At 43.8% G+C, this 23,275-nt stretch overlaps 1 protein-coding gene across 1 annotated transcript in view; it reads left to right on the forward strand.

Annotated features, from left to right (window-relative positions):
• FZD3 (frizzled class receptor 3) overlaps window positions 1-17,984 on the forward strand; it is a 42,963-nt gene extending 24,979 nt beyond the window's left edge. Inside the window, exons 3-7 of the mRNA XM_079299337.1 lie at window positions 1,332-1,528; window positions 3,319-4,336; window positions 13,824-13,972; window positions 14,704-14,937; window positions 17,225-17,984. Of these exons, the coding sequence (XP_079155463.1) occupies window positions 1,332-1,528; window positions 3,319-4,336; window positions 13,824-13,972; window positions 14,704-14,937; window positions 17,225-17,438 (1,812 nt within the window). The 3' untranslated portion in view covers window positions 17,439-17,984. The remainder of the gene's footprint in view (window positions 1-1,331; window positions 1,529-3,318; window positions 4,337-13,823; window positions 13,973-14,703; window positions 14,938-17,224) is intronic.
• The last annotated feature ends 5,291 nt before the right edge of the window (window positions 17,985-23,275 follow it).

The raw sequence follows: 23,275 nt of genomic DNA on the forward strand, positions 1-23,275 counted from the left end.
TTTTCAGGTTTTGATTTCATGATGTTTTCTGATGTTTAGGCAAGAAATGACATCTTGGTTGTGCCTTCAGTGTGGTTACAACCCTGGAAGTTCTGTGGCTGGGTGGGAATTTAAAGAACTGGGATAATGTGAGGTTTGGGAATGTTTTCCTTTCATGGATTCACCTTCATGAGAGAAGTGAAATCCAACCTCAGGGGAATTTATCCATCTAATTCCCACTGGTTTTAATGCAGAATGGAGGACATAAATATCCCTTGGGAGTATTTTCATTGTCCCCACACTCACCTGTCTTCCTAAAACCCCCAAGTTCTGTCCTGATAATCATTTCTCTCAACAGGTCACATTTACAGTTGTGATGTGACAAAAGTGACATATTCCAATGTGGTGGTTTGTAAAAAAAAAGAAAAGGAAAAAAAATTAAAAATACCTCTGTTTTTTTCAAAAATAATAAAAATTGTTTGAACTGTTATATTCATTAAAATGTACACCATAATCAATATAGTCCTCAATAATAGTTCTAAAAAATCCTGTTAGTTAAAAAAAGATATTTTTACATAGTAATCAGAATTCCATTCTCCCGAACAACTAATCATAAATAAACTGTTTCTTATTAAAAAAATCTCCATAAACTAAAGAAAAAAAGTCTCTTCTCCCAAATAAATTAGTAAAAAACTATTTTAAAGATGATAAACTAAGTTATTAAACTGTTTCTTATAAAAAATCTCCATAAACTAAAGAAAAAAAGTCTCTTCTTCCAAATAAATTAGTAAAAACTATTTTAAAGATGGCAAACTAAGTTATTAAACTGTTTCTTATAAAAAATCTCCATAAACTAAAGAAAAAAAGTCTCTTCTTCCAAGTAAATTAGTAAAAAACTATTTTAAAGATGATAAACTAAGTTATTAAACTGCTTCTTATAAAAAATCTCCATAAACTAAAGAAAAAAAGTCTCTTCTCCCAAATAAATTAGTAAAAAACCATTTTAAAGATGACAAAATAAGTTATTTTCTGTACGTTTTCAGTATTAAAAAAAAAAAAAAGTCTAAAAAATAAGAAATAGTCTAAAGTTTTATTCTGAGTTTTTCCCTCTTATAATGAAATTTCTCTTTGTACAATTTTAAATTAAACCTGCTTTACCTTCCTCTTAATGTTATCCCACACCAAAACCAAATTCGAATCCATAAACCAAAACCGCCACATCCGCAAAAGCGGCATATTGAGTTTGGAGTATTGAATTCTCAATATTGAATTCTCAATATTGAATTCTCAATATTGAATTATCTTCTTTTCTTTCGTTTGGTTGTTTTTATTTTTTTTTCCCTTTTTGTCAGCCCTTCCACCCCATGGTGAACCTGGAGTGCTCGCGGGATTTCCGCCCGTTCCTGTGCGCGCTGTACGCGCCGGTGTGCATGGAGTACGGGCGGGTGGCGCTGCCCTGCCGCCGCCGCTGCCAGCGCGCCCACAGCGAGTGCTCCAAGCTCATGGAGATGTTTGGTGTCTCCTGGCCCGAGGATATGGAGTGCACCAGGTCAGAACATTCCCCGATCACCCTTTCTTTGTTTTATTTTATTATTATTTCGGGTAATATTTATTGTCGTGGTTTGAAGGGGCAGGTGTCTGCTAAGAAAGGCAGGAGCTGCTCTTTGAAATGGAGAATGTGAACCCCTTCCAAATTATTATAATTTTGAAATTAAGGGGCTCTCAGGCAAAGATATGGGAATTAGGAATAACAATTCTTTACAAGGAAAATTAAAATAGAAATGCAGTATTACAAAGAACAATCCCAACCCCTGCCAGAGTCAGAATCCAAGCTGACACAGTCAGTCAGTCAGGGTGGTGGCACAGTCCCATTCCATGGTGCTGCATCCTCCTGCAGTGGCAGATGTGGTTCAGCTGGAGCAGTGCTCCTGGAGAAGGTGCAGTTTCCTCTGAAGGTGCAGGGATGATGTGGGAAGGTCCAGTTTTCCTCTGGAATCCAGTGGAAAGGCTGCTCTGGTGTTCCAAATCTCAGTTTTTCTCTGGGTAGGAAAGGCTTGGCTCCTGCCCTGGCTGGAGCATCTCCCAGTGGGATGATGGAATTTTATCAGTCATGCACTGGGACTCAGTGGCCATGAACAGGAGATATCTCCTGGAGGGAGGATGGGCTGTGGGAAGATAAAGATGATTGCCCAGCTGGTTTAAAGATGGCCCATGAGCAGAGAATATGTGCCAGGAGATCAGGGGCACTGCCCCACCTGGTTTAACAGATGGTGACAGAACACAGACTTTTGCTCACATCCTGTATTGCAACCCAAGACACCCATAAAAAGCAGTTTTAAACGTTTTCCTTCACAAAGCTGTGTTTTCCTTCCCATTTGCCAGCAGCCTTTCCTGAGGTGGGAACTGAATTCCTGTTTCTGCCCAAGAGGTCACCTGAAAATTGGCTGGGTTTGATGAGGCTGAAATCTCAAAGCTGTTTGCAGAGCGTGTACCCCATGCTGAGCTGCAAACAGCTGTGTTCAGCTTTACACTGTACAAATAAATTTATGGAAAAACCATCCCATGGCGTTCCAAGCTGTTGGAGACAGAATATGCATGAAATTAAAAGCACTATCTTCATTCTTTATTGTTTTTTGTAAGTGACTCCAACCGTTAATGAAACTGAGGAGCAGAAGCAGGAAGAAATAGTTTACAGTTGGATTGGAGAGAATGAAAAGCAATTAAAATTATTTCAGTTAAATACGTTAGTTATTTAGTTAAACTTTTAAACTTTTTAGTTAAACTATTTAAGTTTCTAGTTAAATAAGTCAGAGGATGTTTCTAGGTTATTTGGATTGCTTCAATGAAACTCCATCTTCCAGTCGGAGCTTTATTTAGACAAATATCTCCATCATAATTCCATTTATTAATGCTGTTGTCAACTACACAAACATCTTCATCATAATTCCATTTATTAAAACTGGTGGCATTGCTAGTTGGAATTTTGGTGTCACCACATCACTGCTCTGTCTGATGGCAGCAGAGGCATTTGTTCAGGAAAGGCTTTAAAATGTTTTTGAAATCCTGCTGCCGTGGGTTTGAATTCACAGATTTCCTGGGATGGATTTTGCATCCTGACCTTCATTCTTAAAGCCCAAAATGGGCTCCTCATCAGTTTCATTTTTACACTTATAGTTTTCAAACTGCTCTGTGGGATGAGTTTGTGCAGGATTTCCCGGATTCCCCATTTTTTGGATTGTCTGGTTTTGCTCCAGCTGATTTGGCTGAAGTCACACTCAGAGATGAGCTTACCAATCCTTGTAAAGAGTGAGTACATTTCCTGAACCTGCCTGTCTGTAGGTTCCCAGACTGCGACGAGCCCTATCCCCGCCTGGTTGACCTGAACGTGGCGGGGGAGCCCACGGAGGAGGCGCCCATGGCCGTCCAGAGGGATTACGGCTTCTGGTGTCCTCGGGAGCTGAAAATCGACCCGGAGCTGGGCTACTCCTTCCTGAGGGTCCGGGACTGCTCCCCTCCCTGCCCCAACATGTACTTCCGCCGGGAGGAGCTTTCCTTCGCCCGCTACTTCATCGGCGTCATCTCCATCGTCTGCCTCTCGGCCACCTTGTTCACCTTCCTGACCTTCCTCATCGACGTCACGCGCTTCCGCTACCCGGAGCGGCCCATCATCTTCTACGCCGTCTGCTACATGATGGTGTCCCTCATCTTCTTCATCGGCTTCCTGCTGGAGGACCGGGTGGCCTGCAACGCCTCCAGCCCTTCGCAGTACAAAGCCTCCACGGTGACCCAGGGATCCCACAACAAAGCCTGCACCATGCTCTTCATGGTGCTCTACTTCTTCACCATGGCCGGCAGCGTCTGGTGGGTGATCCTCACCATCACCTGGTTCCTGGCTGCCGTGCCCAAGTGGGGCAGCGAGGCCATCGAGAAGAAGGCGCTGCTGTTCCACGCCAGCGCCTGGGGCATCCCGGGCACGCTCACCATCATCCTGCTGGCCATGAACAAGATCGAGGGCGACAACATCAGCGGCGTCTGCTTCGTCGGCCTCTACGACGTGGACGCGCTGAGGTATTTCGTGCTGGCTCCTCTCTGCCTCTACGTGGTGGTGGGAGTCTCGCTGCTGCTGGCCGGAATCATCTCCCTCAACCGCGTCCGCATCGAGATCCCGTTGGAGAAGGAGAACCAGGACAAGCTGGTGAAGTTCATGATCCGCATCGGCGTGTTCAGCGTGCTGTACCTCGTGCCCCTGCTGGTGGTCATCGGCTGCTACTTCTACGAGCAGGCCAACCGGGGCGTGTGGGAGACCACGTGGATCCAGGAGCGCTGCCGCGAGTACCACATCCCCTGTCCCTACCAGGTGAGCAGCACCACGGCCTCAGCCCCATCCTGTCCCTCTGTGCTGCTTGGGAGGACAGGTGCCTGCCAAGAAAGGCAGGAGCTGCTCTTTGAAATGGAGAATGTAAAGCCCCTCCCTCCAAATTATTATCATTTTGAAATGAAGGGGCTCTCAGGCAAAAATATGGGAATTAGGAATAACAGTTCTTTACTAGGAAAATTAAAATAGAAATACAGTATTACACAGAACAATCCCAAACCCTGCCAGAGTCAGAATCCAAGCTGACACAGTCAGTCAGTCAGGGTGGTGGCACAGTCCCATTCCATGGTGCTGCATCCTCCTGCAGGGGCAGATGTGGTTCAGCTGGAGCAGTGCTCCTGGAGAAGGTGCAGTTTCCTCTGAAGGTGCAGGGATGATGTGGGAAGGTCCAGTTTTCCTCTGGAATCCAGTGCAAAGGCTGCTCTGGTGTTCCAAATCTCAGTTTTTGTCTGGGTAGGAAAGGCTTGGCTCCTGCCCTGGCTGGAGCATCTCCCAGTGGGATGATGGAATTTTATCAGTCATGCCCTGGGACTCAGTGGCCATGAACAGGAGATATCTCCTGGAGGGAGGATGGGCTGTGGGAAGATAAAGATGATTGCCCAGCTGGTTTAAAGATGGCCCATTAGCAGAGAATATGTGCCAGGAGATCAGGGGCACTGCCCCATCCTTTTTTGTTCTGTGGCACCTAAAATGTGTGCTGAGAGCAAAGTGTATGTAGAAAATTTGGATTTGTTTGGTGGAAATGAATTCTTTGTGCACTCCCCCTCTGGAAGGTGGATGGTGGATTTGGAGCAGTGGAATCACTCAGGATTTGAGCCATGAGCAGATTCCCTAAGGTGATTTTTGGGGCTCTTCCCACTCAAAGGAGATGTTGAGAGTGAAGTTTTCCCTCCTTTGCCTGGGGAAGTTTTGGAGTTTTGCCTCCTTTGTCACAGGTAAAGGGCTGGTCATACAAATCTGTTGTGTCCTTGGAGATGGGGCCACTCAGTGCTAAAACCAAAAGATGTTGAATATTTAATTATTGGGTAATTTTGAGAAGCCCAAGGCAGGAGGGGGCTGTGCTGCCCTGGGAGCAGCTTGGGGGGGGTCTCACAGAGAGTTTATGGGGTGGGTGGGTGGGGAAAAGCTTCCTCAGAATGGGAAGAAATCCCTGCAGGGTGGAAGCTGAGCTGAGTGACAGGGGAGAATTACTTGTTCCTCACTCAAGTTCTTCTGTTCCTATTAAAAAAAATCATTGCCATACTCAAAATCATTGGGATAATGTCTTAGGCCAGGTGTTGTTGGAAAATCAGAAGTTCCCATCAGCTGCTTGGTTAATTTTTCCTGAAATTTCTGGTCTGTGTGGGATGCAAAAATTATTTTAAACCGACCTCAAGACCAGGGCTTGATGAGTTTAATTTTAGTTGTTGGAAATTTTGCTGGTGAGGTTTTAGTGTTTAAACTGAGTTGTCATCAGTCTGCTTTTTGCAGTTCTTGTTCATCTCTAACAATTTTTGGTGTTTTGTTGGCCTGGAGATTTTTTGTGCTCATTTTGTGCCAGGAACATCTGTATAAAATCTGATTTGAAGCATCTTCTGAAGAAAACCAGAGCTTGCAGCTCATCAGCTCTGGGGTTTTTTTTCCCAATAAATTGAGGCTTATCTGCTTGGTTTAATTGAGTTATCACAGGAACAGAAGCCTCTAAGTGCCCAAAGATCAAACTCTCCACTGCTTTATTCAGATGCAGTTGAAAAGAAAGTATTTTAGGGATTAATTGCCTGCTCTTGGGCCAAAATGGCAGGTTGCTTTTGGAATGACATTCCTTAGATATTTCCTGCAATTTATTTTAAAGCAACTTTATTTCCAGAGGGTTTTACCCTCTATTTTACAGCTGCACGCAGAGGGATATTTAAAAATTAACATTTTGCCTCTGAAGCTGTAAAAACACCAGCTGAGTCATCAAAGCTTACATTTTAATGCAATAAAATATCACTTAAAGGTTCAGCTTAGGCTTGATAATAATCCTTTTATTACCTTTTAACCCTTTCTGGTTGTTTTGGGGGTTTTTTATGAGGTTTTATTAGGGTGGGACTCTTCCCTCCCATCCTCTGTGGGAGCATTTTTATGGCAGGAAATCTCTTTCAGTGGGTGTGTGCACTTCCATTGGCTTGATTGAGTCTTCACTGCTGCAGGTTTTAATCTGTTCAAACTGGCTGATGCTTAAAAAGAATTAAAAAAAATAGTGGAGGGGGGGGAGACATATATTTCTCTTTTAATTTCCAACACCCAACACGTGTGCCAATCTAAATTCAAAGCCTATAAAATACCAGGATTTTGAGGAGGCAAAACTAGGAGCAAAAACTCATTTTAAACCTCCAAAGTGAGAGGTGGAATGATGAAAACATGTCTGGAAATGCTGCTGAAATCCTTGGCAAACCGTTGCTGTGATGGCCCAGCAGGAGTCAAAAGAACAATAATGGTTTCATTCACATCAAATTGGGTTGAAGGACCTGCAGACCCCAGGGAGCATTAGAGGGGTTGGATTTTTGTGTTTTTTTTTTTTTTTTTTAGGGGGGAATGTAGAGTTTGTGTTGAAATAAGAGTGTATTTTTACAGAGCTTTAATGTTATTTAATTAATTTCCAATGTTTCTGAGAAGCAGAACCATCCTAAATGGAGAGCTGGAGTCAATAAAAGGGATTTTTGTGTGAAGCTTCCCTGGGTTCATGGTGATCAGGAGCTTTTTCCCAACAAAAATCCCAACAAATCTGAGCTTCAAAAATCCATTGGGGCGTGACATCATCCTTGCCATCAGAAATGATGCCACAGAAACTCCTTCTGGAAAATTCCCAGTGAAAGGGGGGGATGGGAATGTGCAGCTGCTCCTGCAGGGTCAGCACTGTGGATTCTCCTGCTCCACCACCAGGCTGGGCTACACATTAAAAAAAACAACCCAGAAATTGTTTATTTGGCTGCCTAAAAATTGGCAAAATTCAAAATATTCCCAAGTGGAGAAAGCTACAAGATCCACACCCACTGATTATTTGGTATGGATTATTCTGGATTTTTTTTGGCAAATCTGGGAGGAATCCATTGCTTTCCTTGTGAAATAAAAACTTCTTTGCCACAGGGGCAGGAAATCCCAAATTCAGGAGAGGAAAAAAAAAGGAAAGAAAGGAAAAGGAAAAGGAAAAGGAAAAGGAAAAGGAAAGGGAAAAGGAAAGGGAAAGGAAAAGGAAAAGGAAAAGGAAAAAGGGAAAGGAAAAGAAAAAGGAAAAAGGAAAAGGAAAAGGAAAAGGAAAAAGGGAAAGGGAAAGGAAAAGGAAAAGGAAAAGGAAAGGGAAAAGGAAAGGGAAAGGAAAAGGAAAAGGAAAAGGAAAAAGGGAAAAGAAAAGGAAAAGGAAAAGGAAAGAGAGAAAGAAAGAAAGAAAGAAAGAAAGAAAGAAAGAAAGAAAGAAAGAAAAGAAAGAAGAAGAAAGAAAGAAAGAAAGAAGAAAGAAAGAAAGAAAGACAAGAAAGAAAGAAAGAAAAAAGAAAGAAAGAAAGAAAGAAAGAAAGAAAGAAAGAAAGAAAGAAAGAAAGAAAGAAAGAAAGAAAGAAAGAAAGAAAGAAAGAAAAGAAGAAAGAAAGAAAGAAAGAAAGAAAGAAAGAAAGAAAGAAAGAAAGAAGAAAAGAAAGAACAGAAAGAAGAAGAAAGAAAGAAAGAAAGAAAGAAAGAAAGAAAGAAAGAAAGAAAGAAAGAAAGAAAGAAAGAAAGAAAGAAAGAAAGAAAGAAAGAAAGAAAAAGAAAAAGGAAGGAAGGAGGGAGGGTGGGAGGAAGGAGATAAAATTTTGGTCACTGCAGAATGGCTCAGGTTGAATTTTAGGAAAATATTCTAATTTTTGAATTCCATAAAAATCCATGATTTCCTTTCCATCTGACCCCAGAAATAAAGGGAAAAGCACAGGGAAAATGGGAAAAAAAATCAACTTTGAAGTTCATTTATCTGCTGTTCCACACCCTTGTCCTGCACTATCATTTATTCCTTATGAGAAGAGTTTTATTCCTCTTATTAGAAAGAAAATTAGAAAGAAAATTAAAACTGGGCCACACTGACCTGCCCCAGTCTGTGAAAAAAGGTCTCAAAACTGGGATGGATTTGGTTAAAAATTAAAATAGAAAAAAAATTGAAAAAAATTGAAAAAAAATAAAAAAAAAACCCAAGAAAAATCTGATTTCCTGCAAAGCAAAGGAAGTTTTAGAAGCAATTTATCTTAAATTCAAATCTAAATAGAATCCACAATTTCCATAAATTGACTCAGCACTGAGCTCCTGGGAGAGGCTTCAAATTTAGATACCAAAGTGGGAAAAAAAATGGAAAATAAACAATTTGAAACATATTTGCAGCTGTAATGGGAGTCACATTGGCTCTTACTGGGGATTTTTAATTTGGGGATTTTTTGGCTGCAAAATTCTGAGAAAATTTTGGGGAAAAGGGGTAGGAAAAGTGAGGGATTGGTTTTGGTTTTTTTCAATCAGTCTCCTTTAAAAATGAGATTAAACTCTTTTAAATTCACTTTCTAGATCCAGAATATATAAAGATATATACATTCATATATAAATTATAAAAATTCAGCCTTGGTTAAAACTTTATCATCATTCCAGAAAGAAAATAAGAGGGAATAAATTATTTTTTTTTAGCCATTTTTTTTGTAAATAAACACCTAAAATGGAATTTCCTGGAATTTGAGAGATTATTTCATTTTTCTGCTGGTAGAGAGGAATTTTTTTTCTGCAGGAACAATGAGCACAACTCTTTCAAAAGTAATTTTCATTAAATTAAAATAAAAGTATTTTTAATTGAAGCAGTTCCTGTGCTCATCTCTAAATCTTTTTTATTTTCCTTCTGATCTCCTCTTGGAAAAAAAAATAAAAAAATTAAAACTGCCTTGGTGTTTTGAAGAACTTAATTATTCTGAGTTTTAAGATGATGTCATAGCAAAAATCTTTTTTATCAGCAATAAAAATAGATAATCTCATTTTTCCCCCTTTTTTTTTTTTCATTCCAAGTTGAGACTGTGGGATAAAATTAAATGAGATTTTACTGGAGAATAAAAGTCCACACTTGCCAGTTTTATTCCTGTTAATAATGAAATTTCAACCCCAATTTTAATGCTATTTGAACACAAATTTAATGCAAATTTTAATTATCTGACAACATTGGATCCCAATGGGTTTTTATATTAGGATTAAAATTTTAAGAAGATTAAAATCCTTTCACCTGCTGCTAATTTGACCTCAAGAATTCAGCAGTTTTCTCACCTCCCATTTTCACAAATGCACTTTTAGAGCTGATAATTATTAATTTTTAATTTAATTTTACATTTTTAACATCTCCACCCATAGCAGAGCTTTGCAATGGGATGAGCTTGAAATAATTTCCAAACCAAAAATATCTGTGATTTTTTTTTTTTTATGTCCCAAAATTAACATTGTGTGACCAAAATCTCTTAATTTCAGGTTTTTTTTCCTCACTAATTTCTTTGTTTTATTGTTTGTTTTTTTTTTAAACCAATAAGTGAGGGGCAATTTCCAAATTTAATTTTTCCTTGCCTTGACTTTATCCTTTCCTCTGCTGAATATCCTGACTCCTTGTGCTGGTTTTAAATAAAATTTAAACTGAAATAAAACAAAAATTGCCAAGAATTAATCCTTGACCCCGTGCTGCTCAAATCAGGATGGAATTTCTCCGTTTTTATGGAGAAAATTCAATTTTTCCCCCTTTTTTTTTCATTTTTATCCCATTTTTTTCCCATTTTTCTCCCCATTTTCTCCACTCTGTTATTTTATTTTTTTTTTTTCACCCAGAATTTTTCAGCTGTTTTATCATCTGTGGGGCTGCTGAAAAAAAGAGGTTTTGTCAGGAAATTCTCATTGATATAAAAGAGAAAAAATCAATGTAGGGATGTCTGTAAATCCAGATTTTTTTTCCTCCATTTTTTTTCTTCATTATTTATTATTTCAAATTCCTCTCAGGAGAGTTTAAATTTGCTTAAATCTGCAATTTGAGGTGTTATTTCCTAATAAAATAAATAAAACCAAAACAAAAGTGGAAATAAAAAAACCAGATTTTTTAATTTTAATTTTTAATTTTCCATCTTAATCCCAATTGGAATTAGGAGCTGAATTTCACAAACAAATGTAATTTAGCTCATTATTGATCACAGAATTTCATGATATTGGGAATTTCTCCTGTAGGTTATTAGAAAAAAAATAAATATATATTTGAGGAATGTGTCAATTAAGTAATAATGCTTTTGAAGGCACTAATAATAATAATAATAATCTGAATTATTTTAAAATAATTGCTGAAAAAATGAGCAAGACTGGGGTCTATAGCTCATTTTCACCAGGATAAAATAAAACTTGCACACTCCTTGCAATAGTTCAGCTTTCAGGGAAGTTTCTTTAAAAAAAAAAAAAAACCAACAGTTTATTCAGGTGTGAATAAAAATAGAACAAGGTAGTGCTCAAACAAATTTGCTTTTAAACCTGAAGTGTTTAAATTTTTCAAAATTTTATGTTAATTTTCACAATGTCTGTCCAATTTTCACTTTTCTAAAGTGGTTCTGATGCCCATTCCCTGAGAGAATTTATTATAAATAAGGACCCAGAGCAGATCATGATCACAGGGACTTTTGGAAAATATTTTGATTTTTTTTGTCTGAGTGAATTCATAATTTCATGTGTGGTGAATAAATCTAACCCCATCCAAATCTGCAATATTTCAAGTTGTATTTTTAACTCTTCCTAATTAGCTGGGCAGTTAAAAAAATGAAGTTTTACTGATGAGCACAGGTGAGTTTTTTGCCTAATTTTGCTGTTTTTAAAACTGATCTGTCCCAGTATTTTGGCCTTTGGGCTCAAACACCTGGTTTTTAAACCTGGAAGAATAACTTCAAGTTTCATTTTTTTCCCAGTGTTAATTATTCTAAATGTTGTTAATTATTATAAATACCTCCTATCTGCAGATTTATATTCTTTCAAACAGGTGCAGTCACTCAATATTAATGTGAGTTTAATGGCTTTTATTCCCTGAATTGGCTGCTTGGAGGCTTAATTTGGAATAAAGTGTGTGATGATGTTTAATTTTTATTTTCTTTTTTTTTTCCCAAAGAGCAGGACGTGCTTCCTTTCACCTGAAAGATTTGTTGGATGCATTTATTTTATTTTTTTTTTCCACTTGGAATTATTTGTAGCACTCAGCAGGAGCACATTGAGCCAGGAGTTTTGCTGTTGAGTGATTTATTGTAACATCTTGGTGGAATTAATCCAGTGAGCTTTAGCACTAGAACTGCTGGTTTATTCTGGATGAAAAATTCAAAATTAAATTCCCTTCAGGTCAGAAATTCTGCTAGGGGAGACCTGGCCCTGTGAACCAGACATTAAATGCAAATATAAATAATTAAATATAAAAATGCACCTGGATGTCACCTTCATTAAGAAATTATTAATTTCACCACTTACTCCACTTAGTGCCAAACGAGCTTGTGATGAAATAATAATTGAGATTTTTGAGAGCTTTGTTTTGCTGGGTAATTTTCTGTTGGATAATCATTAATATTTTTGATTTCTGGATAGAATCTCACAGCTTGGCCTATGTTCATTACACTTCTGCACTTCCATTTTCCATCTCCACTGGTGACAGGACTAAAAAATGTGTAATAATACAAAATATTGAACAATCTGCTTTTTGTTCTCCATGTTCTGTCTTGTCCTCAGCCCTCACCTCCTGAGAAAATTAGAATGGAATGGAATGGAATGGAATGGAATGGAATGGAATGGAATGGAATGGAATGGAATGGAAAGAAATGAAATGGAACGCAATGGAAATGGAATGGAAATGGAATGGAAATGGAAATGGAAATGGAATGGAATGGAATGGAATGGAATGGAATGGAATGGAATGGAATGGAATGGAATGGGAATGGAAAGGGAATGGAAAGGGAAGGGAATGGAAATGGAATGGAATGGAATGGAATGGAATGGAATGGAATGGAATGGAATGGAATGGAATGGAATGGAATGGAATGGAATGGAATGGAATGGAAAGAAATGAAATGGAATGCAATGTAAATGGAATGCAATGTAAATAGAATAGAATAGAATAGAATAGAATAGAATAGAATAGAATAGAATAGAATAGAATAGAATAGAATAGAATAGAATAGAATAGAATAGAATAGAATAGAATAGAATAGAATAGAATAGAATAAAATAAATCATGCTCTGCCATGGGCAGGGACACCTCCCATTATCCCAGGTTGCTCCAAGCCCAATCCAGCCTGGCCTTGGAACTCCCAGGGATCCAGATTCTCTGGGCTGGGATGATGTTTTGCCTGAGAAATGATGTTTTAACTCTGGAAACCTCAGGAGAATTGGGCTGAAATGATGTTTTAGGTGTGGCAAACCAGGAGGATGTGGGTGAAACGCTGGGGCAAATGATGTTTTCTGGGAATTCTCTGGGAATTCCATTCCCACCCTCCCAGGGAACAATTCCTACCCAATATCCCACCCAAATCTCCCTTTTTCCAGTTTGAAGCCATTCCCTGTGTCCTGTCCCTCCATCCCTTGTCCTCTCCAGCTCTCCTGGAGCCCCTTTAGGCTTTGCAAGGGGCTCTGAGCTCTCCCTGGATTCTTCTCTTCTCCAGATGAACATTCCCAGCATTTATCCCAGTTCTCCCAGTTGCTGGAATTGCTGGAATTCCACGGAATCACACAGATGCTCCCAGAGGATTTCACACCACCAGGAGTTTGTCCCTTCCCTCCACAGCCTGGTGGCCTCTTGCTCTGGAAGTTCCCTCTCTGTGAAGATTCAGTTTTTGAGCCAGGTTATCAGTGTAAAGCTCCTGGGTGTTTGTTTTCCTGGAAGGAAAATATTTGTCTTCTTTTCCAAACAAACCCTTTGTGTGCAAAAACGTTTGGCAAAACAGATCTTGTCAGCATTTTCAAGTTCAGCTGATCTTCCTGAAGAGAGAAAGTTTTGCTGGGTTGATAAGAACTTGTACCTGGCCAGAGCCTTGAATTCCCAAGGGAGGGAGCCAGAAAAACCCTCCAGGGAATAAAGGATCAGTGCTGACCATCCATGAAGCTTCCAGTGACATTTTTCCCACAGCACCTGGTCCTATATATAGGTTAATCCCATCAAAGGAACGACTCTTCCTGATTTGCAGACTAGAAAATAATTCACAATTATTCAGGCCAGGGACAAAAGGGCCAGAAATACAAATAAAGGCCAGGACCTCACAGCAGTTGAGCCTTTTGTGTGGCTTGTGCAGCCCCTCGGTCATGCTCGATGGAGCCAGGGAACAAAGGAACCCTGACCGTGTTTGCTTTGCCTCCAGGCAGGGAGGGATGAGTGAAATGTGTGAAATAAACGAGTGCTCAGCCAGGATGGGTGCTGGAATCTTCCTTTTCTCTCTTTTTTTTTTTTTTTTTTCTCTCCCTGCAGGTCACTCAGATGAGCCGTCCAGATCTGATTTTGTTCCTGATGAAGTATCTGATGGCTTTGGTGGTTGGGATCCCCTCGGTGTTCTGGGTGGGAAGCAAGAAGACCTGCTTTGAGTGGGCCAGCTTCTTCCATGGGCGCAGGAAAAAAGAGTGAGTGTGGATATTTTACAGATAAACCCTTCCCTTGCTGTCCTGGGACAGAGTTTGGGTTGGTTTGTCATGGGGGCAAAGGCAGGAATGGATGGAAAAGTCACTACTCAGAACACAGGCAACATCCCTAATTATTTCTCCCTAATTATTCTTTGTTCCCAGAATCTAATCTGCATTTGTCTGTCTTCAAAATAATTTTAAAGAGAAATAAGTGTCAAATAAACACTGCAACCACTCTGCCTCTTACTGAGAGGTGGAATGGAAACTTTTTATTTATAAACGTACATCTAGCCAACTGAACCATAGCTTTAAATTAAAATTAAACACAGGTTCCTCTCACCGTGGTTGCAGCTGAAAGAATCTGTCTCTGCTTTAAATCTTCTTTATGGATTGGTGCTGAAGAACAGTTTGTTAGCGACAACAAGAATTTCTTGGAGTTTCTGTAAGGTTGAAATTAATTTAGGTGAAGGTTGGGATCAATTTAGAGACGAGCCGTGTGATTTTATGGTAGCAGTGGGTAGGTACTTTGCTAATAGTGTCCTTTAAGATGTTTTAAAACACATCCACAAAGACAGAAGAAGCCTTTAGGTGACTCCTTCCTGACTTTTGGTGCATCCTTCAAGGCTAAAATAACCGCATGGGGAGGTGCTTCATGATGAGGGAAACATTTGCAAAGCCCTCGCAGCGCTGCCATCACTTCACACCGCAGTAATTAGCGTTAATTGCTCCAGGGTCGTCAACGAGAGCCGCCAAGTGCTGCAAGAGCCCGACTTCGCGCAGTCGCTGCTGCGGGACCCCAACACGCCCATTATTCGGAAATCCAGGGGCACTTCCACGCAGGGCACCTCCACGCACGCCTCGTCCACGCAGCTGGCCATGCTGGACGAGCAGAGGAGCAAAGCCGGCAGCGTGCACAGCAAAGTCAGCAGCTACCACGGCAGCCTGCACCGCTCGCGGGACGGACGGTACGGGCTGAAAGCGGCTGCTGGGGAGGGGCCTTGGGCATCACCTCCTTCCTCCTGGCTGAGCGGCATCCAAAAAATCCGGGGTGCCTTGGGTGGGGAGGGGCCTTGGGCATCATCTCCTTCCTCCTGACTGAGCTGGCTACAAAAAATCCGGGGTGCTTTGGGTGGGGAGGAGCCTTAAACGTCACCTTCTTCCTCCTGCCTGAGCAGCATCCAAAAAATCCGGGGTGCTTTGGGTGGGGAGGAGCCTTGGGCATCACCTCCTTCCTCCTGCCTGAGCGGCATCCAAAAAATCCGGGGTGCCTTGGGTGGGGAGGAGCCTTGGGCATCACCTCCTTCCTCCTGACTGAGCTGGCTACAAAAAAATCCGGGGTGCTTTGGGTGGGGAGGAGCTTTAAATATCATCTCCTTCCTCCTGACTGAGCAGGCTACAAAAAATCCTGGCTGTTTTGGGTGGGAAGGGACCTTAGAGACTTCCTCCTTCCTGAGCAGCCTCCAAAAAATCCTGGTTGTTTTGGATGGGAAGAGACCTTAAATATCATCTCTTTCCTCCTGCCTGAGCAAGCTACAAAAAATCCGGGGTGCTTTGGGTGGGAAGGGACCTTAAACATAATCTCTTTCCTCTTGCCTGAGTGGGCTACAAAAAATCCTGGCTGTTTTGGGCAGGAGGGCACCTTAAACATCATTCCCTTTCTTCTTCCTGAGCAGCTACAAAATATCCTGGGTATTTTAGGGGGAGGGCACCTTAAAGGTCATCTCCTTCCACCTTCCTCCTTCTGAACAGCCTCCAAAAAATCCTGGGTGCTTTGGGTGGGAAGGGACCATAAACATAATCTCCTTATACCTACCTGAGTGGCCTCCAAAAATTCTGTCTGTTTTGGGTGGGAAGGCACCTAAAACATCATCTTCTTCTTCCTGAGCAGGCTACAAAAAATCCTGGCTGTTTTAGTGGGGAAGGGACTTTAGGCTCATCTTCTTCCACTTTCCTCCTTCCTGAGCAGCCTCCAAAAAAACCTGGGTGTTTTGGGTGGCAATGCACCTTAAAGATCATCATCTTCCACCTTTCACTCTGCCAGGTTACTCCAACCTGTCCTCAAATAATTGCAGATGTGGGGAGTTCACAACATCTTTGGTAAATCTTGTACAGAAGTTGGACGGGCTCCTTTAAGCCATAATTTTGCTAAAAATGGGATGTTCTGGTGCATCAGAGAGAAAAAATGCCATGGTATTTCAGAGTCTGTGCTGCTCTTGGTGAATGAATTACACAGCAGGGCTGGTTTTTCTGCCCCAACATCAGCTCAGCACTTTCCTGGCTGCTTTTGTCCGTGTGCCAGTGGATTTTGTGTTTGTCAATACTCCTGGTAAAGAAGGGCAGAAGTCCCCTTGTTGTTTCCTTGCTCTGAGTCGAGGTGGAGCTAAGGTTTCCAGAGTAATTAATCACTGAGTGTTTTACTCCCTTAATTATCAATTAGCTGGAGAAAGAACCAAGTGAGACCCATTATGCAGGAGCTGGAGTGCTTCACCCAGGGGCTGTGGGAGCTGAGCAGGTGTCCTGGTTTGAAGGACAGGTATCTGCCAATAAAGCTCCTCTTTGAAATGGGGAGTGTAAACCCCCTCCCTCCACATTATTATTATCATTTTGAAATTAAGGGGCTCTCAGGCAAATATATGGGAATTAGGAATAACAGTTCTTTACTAGGAAAATTAAAATAGAAATACAGTATTACACAGAACAATCCCAAACCCTGCCAGAGTCAGAATCCAAGCTGACACAGTCAGTCAGTCAGTCAGGGTGGTGGCACAGTCCCATTCCATGGTGCTGCATCCTCCTGCAGGGGCAGATGTGGTTCAGCTGGAGCAGTGCTCCTGGAGAAGGTGCAGTTTCCTCTGAAGGTGCAGGGATGATGTGGGAAAGTCCAGTTTTCCTCTGGAATCCAGTGGAAAGGCTGCTCTGGTGTTCCAAATCTCAGTTTTTCTCTGGGTAGGAAAGGCTTGGCTCCTGCCCTGGCTGGAGCATCTCCCAGTGGGATGATGGAATTTTATCAGCCATGCACTGGGACTCAGTGGCCATGAACAGGAGATATCTCCTGGAGGGAGGATGGGCTGTGGGAAGATAAAGATGATTGCCCAGCTGGTTTAAAGATGGCCCATTAGCAGAGAATATGTGCCAGGAGATCAGGATCACTACCCCACCTGATGACAAAACCCACATTTCTGCCCACACCAACCCAACCCAGCAGTGAACACCTTTCCTGCCACACCTCTCTAACCATCTCCCCTGCATTAGGTACACCCCCTGCAGCTACAGGGGCGTGGAGGAGCGACCCCCTCACGGCAGCATGTCGCGCCTGACCGAGCACTCCAGGCACAGCAGCTCGCACCGGCTCAACGAGCAGTCGCGGCACAGCAGCGCCAGGGACCTCAGCAGCAACCCAGTGACACTCATCAGCCACGGCAGCAGCATGAACCGTGTCATTGAGGAGGATGGCACCAGTGCCTGAGCCTCCCTCGGGCAGGTGACACGCCCAGGATGGTGCTCAGCCCCTCAGGTGCTCACTTTGGGCTGAATTTGGGGAGTCGGGCTTGGCTTCTCTGCCTGGAACTTGGCTTGGAGCTGGCTGAGTGAAAAAAAGTTGGTTGTCTCCTCTGAAGCCTCTCTGGAGGTGATTATTTATTTGAGAACTCGTCACACACAACTGCTGAATTTTGGATTCTCTGTGGGAAACATCTCCCCCTTCTCTCCCTTCCTTTGTCCCTCCTTCCGTGCCAGCCCCAAAATTTCGGTGTTGGGGTCGTGCTGGGAGTTGTTCTGATGAGACTTGAGGGGACTGTTGATGGCTGAAGGAATCTCTCCCTCCCTCCAGCACTGCCTGAGGGATGCTGGCAGCATTTGGTCACACTGGAAACACCACAGGAATGAGCATTTTGGAGAAGGAAGCTCCTCTGAGGATCACCATTCCTTTCTCAGTTGTCCACACAGGGTTTGGGGGAAGAGAGAGGCAGGCAAGAGCAATTTTTTTATAACTTGTATTGTCCTTGCATTTTTTTACAAAAGACTATTTAAATTTTCTACTCGTTTACAATTTCTGTAGGAAGAGATGGGTTTTAAAAGCAGTTATCTAGATGATGTTCAGCCACTTATTTTTTAGAGTCACGTACAAAAGCTGAGATTGCCTGTTCCTGATCTATTTAAAAAACAAAAAATTCTCAGAGAAATGCTGAATTTGTCACCCAAGCAGGAATGTACAGCCAGAGCTGAGCCTGTTTACAAACCCCAGCACCTGAGGCCAGAAGGAGCAGAGGAGTTGATTCAAGGATGCCCCACCTGCCTTGTGATGTCAAGGCTGGTTTGGGGAGGATTCTCTGTGCTGAGCAAAATTCAGAGATGGGTGGGGGAACTGAGGCAGGAGCTGTCCCCAAATGGGGAAAAAGGAGGAAGTGGCAGCTGAGGAGGAGCCAGGATCCACAGTTCAGGGACCTTGGTTCCAGATCCACCTCTGCTGGGGTTGTTTTCATCCCCTACTGCAGATTCATGGTAGAGAATTCTCAGTTTGGGCTTTTTTTGTGTGAGGTACTTGAGGCAGAAGTCAAGGATGGTGCTGGAGATCTTCTGGAGCATCTTCTGCAGGGGCTCATTCTGAACGAGGCAGACCTACCTCAGTAACTGCTGGGAAATGAATCCTTATTTTACATTGTCCTTCCATAATTCCCTCCCTGACCTGCTGGAGAAGCCTTTGTGCACCAACCTCGAGGGCAGGAGCTGCTCCACAATTAACTCCTTTTAATTGCAGCTGATGACACAACAGCTGATGACACAACCTGTGTGCTGTGCAATCAAAGGCTCCCAGACAGATTCATCCCAAATTTCTTTCTTGCTCCCATTGAGTCAGAAGAGACAAAAGGAGCCCAGGAGTAACAAAGTTTTGTTGTTTGGAGTAACAAACTTCTGTTGTCAAACATCCCAGGGATTGTCCTGTCCCAGGGAGAACTGCTCAGATCCAAAGCTGGTGGAAAATCCTTTGGAGTGATTTCATCTGAAGAAGCTGCAACTCTCTGGAAGCCCCAAGGGTGGAACCTTTGCTGTTTTCAAATTCAGCTCCTCCTGCCTCACGTGCTGCCTCAGGGGGCTGATCTGGTAGAAATCTGGATCTGTGGAAGATGAGTTTTCCTAAACACTGGAACTGAACTAAATAAGCTCAAGGGTTTACATTGATCCTCTTGGCTCAATTTCCAGTACTTTTATCTTAATAAATTGCAGCAATGCTTTGACTTGTTTAGAGACAGGGAGAGGAATGCTGATGGAGCTTGAAGAAGGATCCTGCTGGAAATGTTGTTAATTAGTGAAGCTCAGTCCCCATACTGCTTCCAGATGGGAATATCCAAGTCATTCCTTGCTGATGGAACCTAAAGGAACAGGTTCCTGTCACCCCAGAGAGGTGATTAAACACCAAACATCAAACTGAAACTCTCTTCTACCTTCAACACCTGAGCTGTGCTCTCCTGCCAGAGCATTTCTCACCCATGGCTCACAGGGCTTCAGCTCCCAAATCTGAGGTGCACCCCAGTTTGAATGTGACCCCACCAGCACCTCAGGCAGGGGCACCAGGATGTGGCTGCTCTCCCCAGAAGCAGGCAGGGAAGCTGGACAGTGCCTGGTTCTCCAGCTCATCCCAAACTTCATCCCTGTCCCTCCCACCAAAACTCTGCTCTGTGAAATTGCTCCATCAAAGCTGCAAAATGCATGACTCCTCATTCCCAGTATTCCCAGGGATCTCCAGCTCCTGTTTTACCAACCTGACTGTGCTGGCAGCAGTTCCCCCTGAGTTTGTGGTGTTCCCTCTCTTTCAATCCCTTCACAGCTCCTGTGAAATGTCCCAGGTTGGAGCTGTGCTCGTGTTGCATGGAAGAGCTGCTCCTCTCTTTGAAACCATAAACACCCCAACAGCAGCAAACAGCCACATTTGGGTGTCAGTGTGTTTGTGTTCTCCCCTTTCCTTCCAGTTTAGACCCAAATTTTGTGCTGGAAGCTTGAAGCCCCCAGCTCTAGAGGAGAGGTCAGTGATGAGCACGGCTGAAATCCAGTCTCTGCTCCCAAGTTGTTCCAGCAAGGATGGGAGGGGAAAAAAATCCCTCAGGAAGGGCACAAGGAGAAAATCAGTGCCCACCCTTCCAGGAGAGCCGATTCTGCAGCCCAGCTCTGAGCCCTGAGGATCCCAAAAAGCAGCAGGGATCCAACAGCTGTGTCTGTGTGGCGAAGCCAGGGCGCAGAGCAGAGCATCCCCCACCAGGAGCCATCCCCAGCTGCCCCCTGAGCAGCAGAATGTCCAGCTGAATGTGAAGCTTTACCCCACCCCCCTGTGCTTCTTCTCTGTCCGGATCAGGATTGCCTTTGCCCCCAGGGGCTGTTTGCCCAGGTTTGGCTGTGCCTGGGGAGCTCGGTGCATGCAGAGCCTCTGGCAGCTCTTCCTCCCCTCGGCACCGCCCAGGAAGGAGCTCCGGGAATCCTCTCGAGCCCTGGGATGTGTGGGCTCACCCCACTTGCACTCAGCTCTTGCTAGAACCTTGTTTACAGTTAGTCCAGTGTCGGTTTTGTAACGTTTTAATTTTTAGCACTTTAACTGTGAGTGTACAAATTGGTTCCCTTGTAGTTGGTGTACATTTTCATTTTAGACCTTTGGAAGTTTTTAATAAAACGATGGAAAAACTCTGGTAAACAGGTTTTCAATTCTTCTCCTGTGGGTATAATCCTACCTCCCTTTAAAAACCCACTTCAGCAGTTGAGATACAAAGGTGAAATAATTAAAGATCCGGTTTTACTTTGGCCAGCAGCTCTGTGAATTTAAAGAAAGGCTTTCCAGACTTTAATCTCCCGCCAACATCTGCACTCGTGGACGCCGGGCACCCTTCCAGCAAACACAAACTCTGCGGATTTCAGCTCTGGGTTGCTCCGCCCTTGGACAAGAACAGACCACTCAAGCACCAGCATTCCACAGGCACAGAGGAGCAGGGAGCCAACAGGGGTGTTTGGGGTTTTTTATTGCCAAATCCACGATGAGGAGAGGATGACTGATTTATCTGGAGGAGCTGTCTGGGATTCGTGGTGATTTGGGGTTGGAAGCCGTGTGCTGAGTCTGGCGTGGCTGGTGATAAAATAACTCACTAATTACCGGTGCTGAATTCGATAATTAGCTCAGGGATGAAACTGGTCTGCTCCACCTTCCCCGAATTTCAACTGTTGTGGTTGTGAGTGAGCAGCTCTGAAGTCAAGCAGCCAGAGGAGGATTCCCAGTGCAGCAGAGCCCAGCAGGGATGAGGAACGGGAGCTCGCAGCCTTTGTCTCATTGCCGGGTGCCGAGGGGTTCATGCAGGAGGAGATGGAGTCACCTGGAGCCTGCTCAGCCCTCCCCAGGTGGTTTAAGGTGGGGAGGGGCTGTGGTGGGAGCAGGGTCAGTCCAGACCCCCGGGGGGATTTCAGTCACCATCGCATTCCTGGCTCACTTGAACACCCAGTTTGCTGCTTTGGTGGCAGCTTTGTCTCAGCTCTGCCAGCTCGTGCCCTTGCTGAGATTTCTCCAGCTGGAAGGGAGAAGAGCATCTGGCCATGCACTAATCCTAAAAACAACAAAGTCATTGAATCATGGAATGGTTTGGGTTGGAAGGGACCTTAAATTAAGCTTTTAATTCTGTTTTCTTGCCATGAGCAGGGACATCTTCCACTGTCCCAGGTTGCACCAAGCCCTGTCCAGCCTGGCCTGGGACACTTCCAGGGATCCAGGGGCAGCCACAGCATCTCTGGGGATCTGTGCCAGGGCCCTCCACCCTCACAGGCAACAATTTATTCCTAATATCCAATCAGAACCTACTCCAAGAAATCATTGGTAACAAAAGGCTGAAACAGGTGGAAGTAGAAGGATTTAAAAAAAACAAAACCATTTTTTAGGAGTTATCTCCAGTTCAGTGGGATCAAACCTCCAGCCCTGGAGCGTGACCAGCCAGGATCCACATTTCCAACGCCCTTGGCTACCGGTCTGACTGGTTTTTATGGTAACACTCCAGACACCTGTGATTGATTTCAGTCTCCAGTTTCAGTGCCTGCACCTCTGTGCCACCTCTTCCCTGCACCCACACCCTGCTGCTGTCACCCCACTGGCTCCTGCTCCCCTTCCATCCACAGGGACATCCCGGGTGGGGACAGCTGCTTTCTCCTCTCCAATCTCCTTGGGTTTGGCTTTTAGGAGATCCCACCTTCCCCTTTGCTTCCTGCCCCCATTTCTGCCTCTACACACTCCCCTTGCAGCATCCTGATGCATTTCAAAACCTCTGCATCCCAGGAGCTGGCTTAAAATATTTCCAGGGTGTCCCACCAGATGCTCAGCAAACTGGAGATATCCTGATACCTGAAATGGTGGGAAAGGTGCAGAAGGATGGATCAGCAGTGCCAAATGGTTGCCAGCCTCTTCCCAAGCTGCTGTAGTGCAATATTTTAAATAGAAATATTTTGGTGTAGACACATCCTCCTGTGCTTCCCGTTCAGTGCTGGAGCAGAGGGTTCCTGCCTTTGGGAGAAGGTGCTGAAAAGATCCCTTGAGGCTCTGAATTGCAACATGAAGCAGCTCCAAAGCCCACCTGGAATCCGTCAGAAGGGACGAGCCCCGACATCCCCCGACGCCTTCAAAGCCCTCGGATCTGGAAACGACACCATCAGATAAGGCTCAGCTCCTGCCAAGAGACACAGAACATCTGCTGGGCTGCACAAAGGGGGGTTGGGGGAAACTTAACCTTGTTCCTCAGCTCTGATTTTTGGGAGGAAATCAGCTCCCAAATTGTGCTTGGCAGGGCGGGTTTGGGGCTTTCATGTCCCCAGGCTCTGGGGACGAGGTGACCTTGATGATGGCACAGGGGGAGCAGGGCCAGGGATGTGCTGGCTCATGGAAGAGCAAAAAAATCCGGGGTTAACCAAGAGCTTGGGTTTGTGATGACGAGATGAGAGGAAAACGCCCTTAAGCTGTGCCAGGGGAGATTCAGGTTGGACACCAGGAGGAATTTTCTCACAGAAAACACTGCAGGGGAGGTGCTGGAAACTCCATCCACTCAGTGCAAGATCACTCAAAACTTGGCCTCGATCTCAAGAGATCTTTCCCTACTTAAATAATTCTGTGAAAACCAGAAACCTTTTCTCCACTTGGAACGTTTCTCCTTAAAAACAACCCCGAAGAACCTGCTGGTTCCACAGAGCTCGTCCCACAGCAGCTCCTGCTGCTCCCCTGGGGCAGGTGAAGGGTTAAACCCGGTCTTTGGGAGCGAAATCCCCGAATGCTGCCAGAGCTCATTAGCGGGG

Source organism: Erithacus rubecula (genome assembly GCF_903797595.1).
Source record: "Erithacus rubecula genome assembly, chromosome: 2".
NCBI classification, from domain to species: Eukaryota; Metazoa; Chordata; class Aves; order Passeriformes; family Muscicapidae; genus Erithacus; species Erithacus rubecula.